Genomic DNA, 11601 nt, shown 5'->3' with positions numbered 1-11601 from the left:
CACCTGAACATGAGCCAGCAGTCTGCCTTGGTGGCCAAGAAGGCAAAGAGCATCCTGGCTGGTATCAGGAATAGTGAAGCCAGCAGGACCAGGGAGGTGATCATCCCCCTGTACTCTGCTCTGGTGAGGCCGCACCTTGAGTGCTGTGTTCAGCTCTGGGCCCCTCACTACAAGAAGGACATGGAGGTGCTCGAGAGAGTCCAGAGAAGGGCAATGAAGCTGGTGAGGGGTCTGGAGAACAAGTCCTGTGAGGAGCGGCTGAGGAAACTGGGGTTGTTTGGTCTGGTGAAGAGGAGGCTCAGGGGAGACCTCATTGCTTTCTGCAACTACCTGAAAGGAAGGTGCAGGGAGCTGGGGGTCGGCCTCTGCTCACAGGTAACCAGTGATGGGACCAGAGCGAATGGCCTCAATTTGCGCCAGGGGAGGTTCAGGTTGGAAATGAGGAGACATTTCTGCTCAGAGAGCAGGCAGGCATTGGGACGGGTTGCCCAGGGAGGTGGTGGAGTCACCGTCCCTGGGGATGTTCAAGGGAAGGTTGGGCCTGGTGCTTGGGGACATGGTTTAGGGGGTGACATTGGTGGTAGGGGGGTGGTTGAACCAGATGATCCTGGAGGGCTTTTCCAAACTAATGATTCTCTGAAGGGGCTTGTTTGGGTGTAGGCATCTGTCGGGGAAGTTGTGGCCCCTCCGTTTGGGTTTCAGCCTCAGCCCGGCAGGGCAGGCAGGCGCCATTTTCATTTCAGTCAGAGGCTCCCGGAACAGAAGACGGTGACCGGCAACGCACTTCCCACTCTCCCTGCAGCAGCTGCTGTGAACGCCGCCTGCCTGACACGCTCTGCTTTTGTACGGGGGGGGGGAGGCAGCTGCTGCTGGCCTGGCCCCAGCCTTGTCAGCTGCTCCCGGGGGGCTGCCGGCAGCTCCCTCCACCCCCTGGGATTGCCTCGCTGCTGGAGCCGCCCTGCGCGCCGCCATCTCCTGCTGTGCTGTGCAACGCGCCTGCCCCGCAGCTGGTCGCCTCGGCGGGTCTTTTCCCCTGAGTTGCTCTGCAGTTCATCAGCCTGTATCCTTGCAAGGGGTTCCACTTGCCTAGGGGAGTGCCTCTGCGTTGGTCCTTGCTGCTTTTCATCATTTCGCTGTTGGCCCATTCCCCCCAAGCCTTGGCTGGTCCTTCCAGGAGGCAGTCCTGCCCTCAAGCACAGTGCCTGGTCCTCCCCATTTGCTCTGTGTGACCTTGCCCTGGGCTGCAAGTGGGCGAGTGGGTCCCAGGAGATTTGCCCCTGAACACAGAGCAAGAAGGGGCTTCTGGGGTCAACGGGGCTTGCCCTGGGGTCCAGTTCTAGGAGTTAGTGGGAGACAGAGGAAGGGAAGCGCTGTTTTTCCAAGCAAGCTCCTCTATGGGCCCATTGCAGGCTATCCTCACCTGTCCCCAGAGCCTCTAGTGAATGTTTCTTGAGCAGGAGGAGATGGCCACCCGCCAGCTCCTCACATCCTGACCCATTTTTCCTGAGAATTCAGTAAGGCAGAGTTTCACAGACAAGAGGAAATCCCTAAACAGCACGCAGCCCAGAGAGTGGAAAGTTGGTGGCGTTTTTTTGTTGTTGTTGTTGTATTTTGTTTTGCTTTGTATATTAGTGTTGTGGTTTTTGTTTTTTTCTTTTTTTCTTTTTTTTTCCCTAACTTCCCCATGAATGTATTTGACAAATCACTGTCCCCATCAGCTCAGGATCCCAGCGGAAACCCCAGCTGGGAGGGCTCTTCCTGCCTGGGGGAGGCTCCCCTGGAGCGCCAGGGATTTACTAATCGCCACCTTTCGCTCCCCATCCCTTGCCGTGTCCCGCCGAGGGCCATGTGCAGTGGAAAGCTGCAGACAGGTCTGCTGGTGGCCGGCTACTTCGTCTACTTGCTGGTGGGTGCAGCCGTGTTCCAGGCGCTGGAGAGGACTGCTGAAAAGCAGCAGAAAATGGCAGCCGCCCAGATGAAGGAGGCATTTCTGCAGAACTTCCCCCACCTCACAGTGGCAGAGATGGAGCAGTTTATGAAGGTGAGTGCCAGCCCTGCAGAAGCCCTTTCTCCCATCAGATGGTAAAACAAATGGGTGGGAAATAACAACTGATTTCCCTGACAGATGTTATTTCCTATTCAGCCTTGCTACACAGATAACTTTCTCTGTGTTTCCTACTGGTGCCTTCATTTGGATGATTTTTGCAAACCCCAAACCTGTTCCCCAGTCTGATGAGGCAGATCTTGCTGACGGTAAATATAGTTTGTGTGGCGTGACAAAACATTGTGTGTTAGCTGTTAACATCCCCTGCTCACAATGGCCCCATTCTTCGGGTTCTTGCCTCCTGCCGATGTAGCTTTCAGTGGGGCTATGCTCATCTACAGTGGGTGGCATGGCAGGAAAAATGAGGCTGTCTGAAATTACTGGGAACGGTTGCCACACACAGCAGTGCCACGGACAGCACAAAGGAACAATACATCGAGGTCTGAAATAGTCTGCTGGGGAAAAAAAAAATACACTGCAAGGAGTGTGGCATAGTCAGGGTTTATTTCTTGAAGATGCTGCAGAAGTTAGGCAGGCAGCCCAGCCAAGGGAAAGGAGTTTCTGGTCATGACATGGGAAGCTGATAGTGACTGGTGTTCTCTATCCATCTTAGGTATTTTCTAGCTATAGCTGCTACATTGCAGAGAAGATGGGGACTGCAAATAGCCTTGTAAGCATATCTGCATGGGAAAGTAATAGAGCACTTAACAGCACAGTTTTCAGGATAAGGAGACAAGGGGGAGAACCAGTTTTTCTCATAATGCAACCAGTGGACCAGCCCAGTTCACATATACATGAAACTCTTCAATGTGGATTTTTTATTATTATTATTTTTTGAGGGGGAAAAAGGGGGAAAGAGAAGAAAAAAAAAAAAAGGAACTCCTTCAAGACAATGAAATCCTTGTACAAGGGCTATGAAAAGATTTATGCTAGTCTTTTTTAGGCTGGTTTCTTTCAGTTAGTGCCTTGCCTCTGCTAGGGCTCAGCTTTGGATTTTATGTCAGCTCCTTCTGTAGAAACCAGCTTGCATTCCAGATGTCCAATTGAATGTCCTCTGCTAAAACCAGGGCTGGCAGAATACTGGTGTTGTTTTATTTTTTGCTTTTCTTTTTGTTGTTGTTTGCTTCTTTTTATATGCTTAAAAAAATCAGCATCACTTAGAATTAAAACCATTGAAAAAGGAAGGAGTCTGATAGTGCACAGAACTATAGATGATACAGGGCTGAAAGATCTTGGGAGAAACACCTAGTCAACGCCCTGCCCCGAGGCAGTCTCAACTCAGCCCAAACCACCTCTAGATGGTTTCTAACCTAGATGTTCATCTAACCTCATCTCAAAGGCTGCATTGTAAAAATCGTGCATGCAGTTCATGCATGCAGTTTGTAGAAAGGTGTATATATCAGGCTGGATTCTGATTGTGATTGCACCACAATTGATGCTTTGCAAACCAATGACTTTTCTCTGGATTTAAATTTTTACTGTAATGAGGCTACGGCCTTAAAATTACATTTCACGTACGTGTCATGTGCCGTGCTGTAACTCACTGATGCCTTACAGGGGGCATCAGAGTCAGTGTTCAGTGTGTCTGCATACAGATGGGTGATTACATCCTGGTTCCACCGCTGCCATCTCAAGGGAAAGCTCAAAACCAGCAAGCAGGCACCCCATCGCTTCAACCAGTGGGCTGCCTCGTTCTGCCATGTCCTAGCCTTCTGTAGGATCTTATTTCTCCAAAGTACTTAACCTGAAAGAATCAAGGACTTTAGAGGTGAACTTCACACCGAAGCAGACAAGTTGTCCTAACACCCATGAGAGCACTTAGCATAACAACAGGGCGAAAGACTAACCTTCAAAAACACTGGCTGACTGCCAGCTAACCTTGGTGGTAAAGGTGTGAACGGTGTTAAAGTATTGCCGAGGACAGGTGAGTGCTGTTCACAGGAAAGGATCAGGAGCTGGCTAAATCCGTACTATTCTTTCAGCAAAAAAATTGAGAAAAGCAGACAAGTTGATTAAAAATAATAATAATAATAATAAAAATGCTTTCCCTTCCAGAACCTGACTGAAGCCATTCAGAATGGGGTATACCCTGTTGGAAATGAATCACAGACAGAAAACAGCAACTGGGATTTCAGTAACTCCTTCTTCTTTGCAGGCACAGTGGTCTCCACAATAGGTAGGCTTTATGCTTTCCATGTTTATGAATGTGTGTGTTCGTGTGTGTGACACTTCTATCTGGTTATTAGGAAGAAAACAAATAATACTTTCAAGGATAGAAAGTCCAGCCCTTTATTGGCATGGATGGGAAGCAGCAACCAATATAGTTCTGAGACCTCACCAGCACACAACTTTTTGAGCATTATTTTGGGTTTTGAAATACCAATGGCCTTTCACACTATTGTTTCTCACTTGTTTCTTCTTTTTGAGCCATCTTGTAAAATCTTGGCTCTGATATCAACTGTGGGTAGAAGATAGATTTGACTTTCCTGATCTTTATTCTAGGATCAAACAGGCTTTAAATCTGAGAGTGCTGTAAGAATGGTAGGAAATAAGTGAGCTCTGCTGGGGATTGAACACCATCTCAACAACCTCTGATGAGCTCTAAGCACATGTATTGGATTAGCAATACACCAGGGGGAAGAAATGGGAAGGGGGCAAGGCAAATGTTGAGACTTTCAGAGCCAGTCCATTCCTTGCCGCCACCAGTATTGTAGTTTTTTCATTATGGTATTTCTCCACCCAACAAATTGGTTGCATTGAATTTGTTTCCCTGGTGAGGAGGAAAGGTTGCCCCAGGAAAACTACAACTTGCCTGTTTCTCTGCACCCTTGCTGCAGAATTCTGTTAGTGAACAACTTCCACCCATCTTCATCAGATTTTGCTGTAATGAAAATGCAATAGTTGTGTGACAGGGAGCATAAGACAGCTCAAGCACCTAGGGGCCCAACAGTCAATAAATCACTCAGTTGTTTTATTTGTCTTTTCCCCAGAAGAAAACATTGCATTTTCCATGTAATGGATGCCTTGAGATGAACTGTGCTAGGGAAAATGCATTTTCTCAGGGTCAATGATAAAATAAGGACATACACAAAGTACAGGCCTCTTGCACTTAAAGATATACCTCATGGGGTCTAAGAAGAGCAAAGTCTCCAGTCCATTAAAGGACATGTTAGGAGATCTGCAGCCATTATTCCACTACTTAGATAAATCCTCTTTTAATAGGATTTTAAGACAAATATATCTGTGGTATGAATAAATCAGCCACCAGTAAGGTCTGGGCTAATTACCACAAGCTATTCTAATGCACCCTACACTGTCTCCAGGGCTGGAGCCAGTATCTGGACATACCAACCTACTGGCATTTAGCCACGGAGGTCACTAACACATAGGCATATCAGCAAGAAGGCAGATTTTGTGATTGTGGCATGGCAAGCAGCCTGGGACTCCAGCTTTGACATCTTCCAGGTCCCCCGCTTTCTGGTTTCTGTCTTTCCATGTATTTGTCACAGGACAGAATGTGTTTTCCATAACTGCTTTCAGATTATGCTTTCTTTCCCATTAAGGCTAGGCTGGGAGCACACAGCACTCTCTGCATCCCCCAGAAAATGCAGGGTGAATCACTTTATCTGCTTTCTGGTTTGACCAGAGAAAAGTGCGCACACATGGGCTGAAAAGTGCTAGCCACATCTTCTGGGGACAAAGGCAAGCCAGGCTGGGCTAGGTGTGAATGTGACCATGGATTGCTCCAGCTCTTTGAAATATCCCCCCGACCCATCTTTTTTCATAGGCTATGGCACACTGCGTCCTAAAACTGCTGGGGGACAGATCTTCTGTGTCTTTTTTGCTCTCTTTGGAATCCCTCTGAATATTGTTTTTCTGCACCGTGTTGGTAAGATGCTCTCGCTGCTGTGTAAAAAGCTGGGGAAATTCCTGTACGAGAAAGGAATGAGAAAGGTAATTGGTTTTACTTTCTCAGGCACAGTTACATGCTAGTTTCTAGACTTATTTTTTCAAGATATACCTTGGCATTATCCTTTATTACTTTTGTTCTCATGCTGTGTTAGGCATTGTGTTAGGAAAGAGGAAGAAATGTTCTACCCCTGCAGAGCTAAACCAAGGCAATCATAGAGAAGGTATTCAGAGAAGGGGGTAAATTTTGCCTATCCATATAAGCAAATATGCCTGTATGCCAAACCATATATATTTGGCATATACCTTTTATGCCAAATCATTGGTGGTTCAGGCTGGGTGTTAGGAAAAGGTTCTTCACTGAGAGGGTGGTCAGGCACTGGAACAGGCTGCCCAGGGAAGTGGTCACAGCACCGAGTTCAAGAAGCATTTGGATAACACTCTCAGACACATGGTCTTATTTTTTGGGTTGTCCTAAGGGGACCCAGGATTTGGACTTGATGATCCTTGTGGGTCCCTTCCAGCTCAGGATATTCTGTGATCCTTTGATTCTACAGTTCTGTATAAAAAACATAACATTCAACAATCATCGGAGAGAGTGGGTGCCTCATCCTACTTCTCCAGACACTTATCCCAGGAACTAGCTCTAGGGAAGTACCTGTCTTTTTTTATTTGAACCCAGTTGCTGAAAGATGAAGAGGGACTTGTAAGGGGATAAAGACAGGATGTCTCTTGTCTGGTTATGCTCCAGGTTATTTGGAGCTCCTTCCATTCTCATTATTTCTGAGGAAGTGAGAATAGCTTTTTTGTGTCTCCTACTGTAATTCTCTTTCAGGACAAGGTGTAAATGCCATAGACAACCCCAATCAAAATTTTAAATATCTCCTTATGTCTTAAGACTTAAATAGAACATAAGACTGATTCCAGAACAAGCACAATGCTTGAAGGCATGAAAAATTATCCAGCAGTTGCCACTCATTTCCAGACAACTTGGACTTGTAAAATTCTATACATAAACTATTTGTGTATCTGTTTGAGAAATCTTAATGTACAACTAGTCTTTTTTCTTCAGCCAAGTTTCTTCATAGCTGCTTGGTGGTAGGACGGTTCAAAAGTCACTGTCCAACTACTTCTTCATCAGGAGCTCATTTGTTAAGTATCTTCTTGTGCTCACTTATCTACTGGGTAGGAGTTAAGTTGTGGCACTATTGTAATGAGAAATAAAGTCAACAATCAAACTCTTGGAGACAACATTGTTGAAAATGATGTAAACTACTTTTTAAGTATCTATTTGCCTAAGCAATTTCGAATGTGCTTTGAGTGCCATACCTGAATACTTGAAAACTAAGTATAAGTGAAGCAGTTTGGTGAAAAATGGAAATAGCTTAATTCTGGTAAAAGTCATTGTGAAAGTGCTTTCCCATATTCATGGTCACTGAATGTTGATAGAATCAGAAAAAAAGACCACATCTCCCAGGGTTACTGCAAACATGCAACACCCATATGTGTGGCTTTCCCCTGCCTCAGGTCAAGGCAAAGGTTTTTCGAGAGGGAAAACACTCAGTACAAAACCTTCATCACCCCAGTGATTACAGTATGTGTTCCTAGGTAGCTACCCATTATATATGACCTGCTAGCATGTTGAATCATGATGATAATTGAATTGGTTTCTTTTTCAGAAGAAGATCAAATTTCTGACCCTTTTGTTCTTTTTGGTGACCGGGATCCTAGTGTTTCTGTGCTTGCCGTCACTCTTCTTCCAGATAACAGAGGGTTGGTCCTACAGTGAAGGAATTTACTTTGCATTTATCACCCTCAGCACCATTGGCTTTGGAGATTATGTAGTAGGTAAGGTTGATTTCAGAGAGGAGACGCAGCAATGTGCCAGGGTTGCAACTGTAATTACTATGAGTTGACTGCACAGGCCAGCAATGTACTGTAGAGAAAAATCTCCCGTCTGGGTCTTTGACCAGTCTTTGCCCTATACAGTTCTGGGGGAATATATTTTTCTCTCTGGGATTGCATGAGCTGATGAAAGCATGAGGTTGTCTAAATATAATGAAATGGGGTGCTTTGGGGTGCATTTTGGGGAAGGGAGGGGGAAAATTCAAGGAGCCTAGGAATTTGTATATACCAAAAGGGAATAGTTTGTGAATATGATACAGAGTAAGACACGTATTCCTGCTTTAGCTTAGACTTGTGTTTCTAAGCATACAGTAAAAAAATTAGTAGTCATGTTTCAGAAGACATGATTTTACACAAATCTAAGAGGTGGCAATCACAGTTCAGGGTGAAATGGGGAAATGTACTCATTCTATGAGTAATGTGGCTTAAATACATACATGTATATCACTTCAAAAGTGGCCTTCTTTAGTCTTCTTATGCATGACTGGATGCTCTCCGTTTTCACTAGTTGAAGCTTAGGAGTACTCTGATGTTAAACTGTTTAAGCTACACTCTAGCAAGCTGAAGTGCTTCTCAAAAGACTTCTGACCAAAACACACTTTCCATGGAATCAGCTTCTAGAGCTGCTTCCAACTCCACAGTGAAAACCACAAGTCAAATCAGTGTCCATGGAAGAAGCAGTTGAACACATGGACTCGAAGGACACTCAAAGATTTCTCTACAACAACCTGTCCTGCTGGCATCTCACCAATACAAGATTTTCCTCAGCAGTGGTATGAGAAGGAAGCTCTGAGCTAATACTTGAGCATGTTTTACAGTAACAAAAGCAAATTACAACTTAAAAACAGCTACTTCCATAATACTTCCTCCTCTGCAGCCGTGTTATTTTACAAACACAGCTAAAAGTTCAGAATCAGACAGGCCTCCTGGCTCTGGGATTTCATCTTCATCAGGGTGACTTAACAGGAGCTTCAGTATTTTTTCCTGCAGTATTTATCTCTTTTGGTGTTAAACAATGGTGATAAAATGAGAAGTTTAATGCCTCACACCTTCCCAACAAAACAAGCAGAGTCAATGTTCTCACTATTATGTATTTAGAATTGATTACAAATGACAAATGATTTTGTGCTAGCCAAGTGGAACAGAACAGGTCTGAGTTTATTTGCATTTTAGTAATTCAAACCTGTATTGCAGCTCTTGTACTTGAAGCATGAGATAAAGCCTGTTTTGTGTGGGGAAGGAAGACGATATCCTAAGAAGGTGACAGAGTCTAGGTTCAGTTGTTCAGAGTACACATACACATAGGTGATACCTCTAGCATGAAACTCCCTCTGGGCTGTAAACCCACTTTATGCCCTATTGAAGTCCAGTTTTGGCTGGACTTTGACTGGACTTTGTTAACATTACAAAGATATTACTAGTTGCTTTGGAAACGGTGTTGAAGTCCTAACCCCATGTCATGAGCTTCAGATAAGAGCCCAAAAGGAGTTGCTTTGCAAGAACCCTGGTAAATTCTAAGCCAACTCAGCCCCAGCAGAAAAAAAAAACAGCTATTCGATAGCTGTCCATGAGGACAAGCCAACCCACTGCTGCCCCACTTCCAAAGCTCTTGTATGAGGAAAAACAAAAATCCTACAAACGGATTTATGTAATGCAAAGCAGTGCAGAATCTGAAATGAATTTCCAGCATCATGGCTGCTTCTGGGCAGCTTCATAATGGGAAATGCTCCACCAGATCTGTGGTGACCTCCCTGTCCATGCATGTTGCTTTGTTACCTGCTGTATGGATTCACTATTAACAGTGACTTGCAGCACTCACTAAGCAATATTACCAAGTTTTCATGTAGATGCCAGGGCCATACCATGCTAATAAAGTCGTGTGGGACTAGATGGAGTAGGAGCAAATACCCTCTGAATGTAGTTGGTGGATTGCTGATATTTAAGGAAACAAATGAAATGACCCATGCAGTAAAACAGGTGTGCAATACTGAATGAAGCTAAGAGGTTTGGGCTGCATGAAATAAGCTTCAGTCAACTAGTTTCCAACACCGAAAGTTGTGGTCTTGGCATGTGATGGTGAGTTCTCATCAGTCACCTGCTTTTTTAATGGAGGAGGCTCTTGAAGCCATTCAAAAGTAAACTAGGAGCTGCAGTTTCAATTAAGGATACCTATAATTTAAAGCAATTATTTATTATCACATAATGTCATAATCACATTTTATAGAAATAAACAGAATCACAACAATCTGCTCTGTTGCTAATCCACCCTAGCCCCAGTATATGTTTTTGAGAGACCAGCATATGTATGCTGACAAAAATCTGTTGCACAAGACACTGGCTCAGCCTGATCTTAAAGCATGTTTTCCTCTGACCTGCAGTATTTCTGGGGCGGTGAGAGACTTCACCACAATGAAAAAGCCACCTTAAAGTACTCAATGTAAAAGACACTGATGGATTCATTAGGCTTGCCCATTTTACACAGGCAAAGTAATTTTAACTTAGTAGTTTTCTTCTTTCTCTCCCCCTACCTGCAGGTAAACAGCCTGGCAGGATTTATTTTTCCTACTATCGAACACTTGTGGCCATTTGGATTCTTTTTGGCCTTGCCTGGATTGCTCTCCTATTTAATTTATTGACAACAGTTCTAGAAGATACTGAAAAAATAATTGTCAAGGATCTCCATCAAATTGTAAAGGTGAGTAAGGACAATGAAGAAAGCCAACCAAGAAGATGTTGGCCTGCTCATTTTTTACCAGAAGAAGAAGTAATACCACCATGTGCTGGAGGTGATGCACAGAAAATGGAGTCATTAGCAGCATGTTCTGAACAAACAAAAAAATAAGAACAATGTTTTTTACTTATAGCCAAAATTACTGCCATAACATATGGAGATTGAAGTCTTCGGTGGAAAATTGCTGGTGTATTATTCTAAAGAAATTCCCATGGAAATAAAATTTCTCATACTTTTTGCTGAAATGTGACCTTTCCAAACCAAAGACTTATAGTTACACAGACACACAGTATTAATGGTTAGAAATTTGCTCTTCAGTTTGCAGCCATATTGTGCTAAAACGTGACAAGTGCTCTCATTTTGCAAAGCTTTTTTAAGGTACCTTCATAAAAATGCAGAGGAGGATCATGGCAGAGCTCGCTGTTTGTGTTTGGATTTTTCTGCTTGCAAAAACCACGTCTCTTCCAGGAACTGAAATGCACAAGCTTTTCTAAGTCACTTCATAGCACTAGGTTGGAAGAAGAAATACAAGCAAATAACTGAATAGGTGCCTGAATTGAACCCTGATATTGGATAAACTGAAATGATCTGAAAAACATGTTTGAAGGACAAGACCTGGGCTCAGTTCAGAGACACTAGAGGCATCTAATGAACAGGGTTAGAAAAAGGTTAGCTGTGTTAGCAATTATTAATTCTACCTCTTCCTGTTTTATATGAAGATGAATAAAGATGATTCCAACTTCTGTCCCCGTGGCTTTGAAAAACTTTTCTGATAGCATTTATAAAGAAATATATATTCACATTTTAAAGTTATTTCATTTTATAAGGATTTTACAAGATCAGAAAGTGGTTTGATCGGAGGAGTCCTCATTGCAGCAGAGCTTTGCTGCTGCTATGTTTTTATGCCATAGCTCCTATAATGTCATTTAAAAACAATCTTATTTTGCTGTGCTAAAGTAGCTTTCCAAGTGCAACCATTGTCTAAACAATGCATCCTTACCTTCCACCAGGC

General features: G+C 43.8%; 1 protein-coding gene across 2 annotated transcripts; it reads left to right on the top strand.

The window, feature by feature from the left end:
- Positions 1–1007: 1007 nt before the first annotated feature.
- On the top strand, positions 1008–11336 carry LOC116490394 (potassium channel subfamily K member 16-like). Of its 2 annotated transcripts, XM_032189523.1 has the most exons (6): positions 1008–1060; positions 1719–2041; positions 4100–4220; positions 5832–5998; positions 7633–7801; positions 10393–11336. In XM_032189523.1, the coding sequence occupies exons 2-6, from the start codon at positions 1847–1849 to the stop codon at positions 10698–10700; spliced, it is 960 nt and encodes a 319-aa protein (XP_032045414.1). In that variant the 5' UTR covers positions 1008–1060; positions 1719–1846; the 3' UTR covers positions 10701–11336. The 2 variants fall into 2 exon arrangements, with proteins under 2 accessions (XP_032045414.1, XP_032045415.1); XM_032189524.1 differs by lacking the exon at positions 1008–1060 and having other exon boundaries at positions 1514–2041.
- The last annotated feature ends 265 nt before the right edge of the window (positions 11337–11601 follow it).

The sequence above is a fragment of the Aythya fuligula genome, chromosome 5 (assembly GCF_009819795.1).
Source record: "Aythya fuligula isolate bAytFul2 chromosome 5, bAytFul2.pri, whole genome shotgun sequence".
NCBI lineage: Eukaryota > Metazoa > Chordata > Aves > Anseriformes > Anatidae > Aythya > Aythya fuligula.
This window is presented reverse-complemented; position numbering and strand designations above follow the sequence as displayed.

Coding starts and splice junctions, on each gene's coding strand:
- LOC116490394 (XM_032189524.1), top strand. CDS start 1,685: ATGAATGTATTTGACAAATCACTGTCCCCATCAGCTCAGGATCCCAGC. Junction 4,221..5,831: donor CACAGTGGTCTCCACAATAG/GTAGGCTTTATG, acceptor CTTTTTTCATAG/GCTATGGCACACTGCGTCCT. Junction 7,802..10,392: donor CTTTGGAGATTATGTAGTAG/GTAAGGTTGATT, acceptor CCCTACCTGCAG/GTAAACAGCCTGGCAGGATT.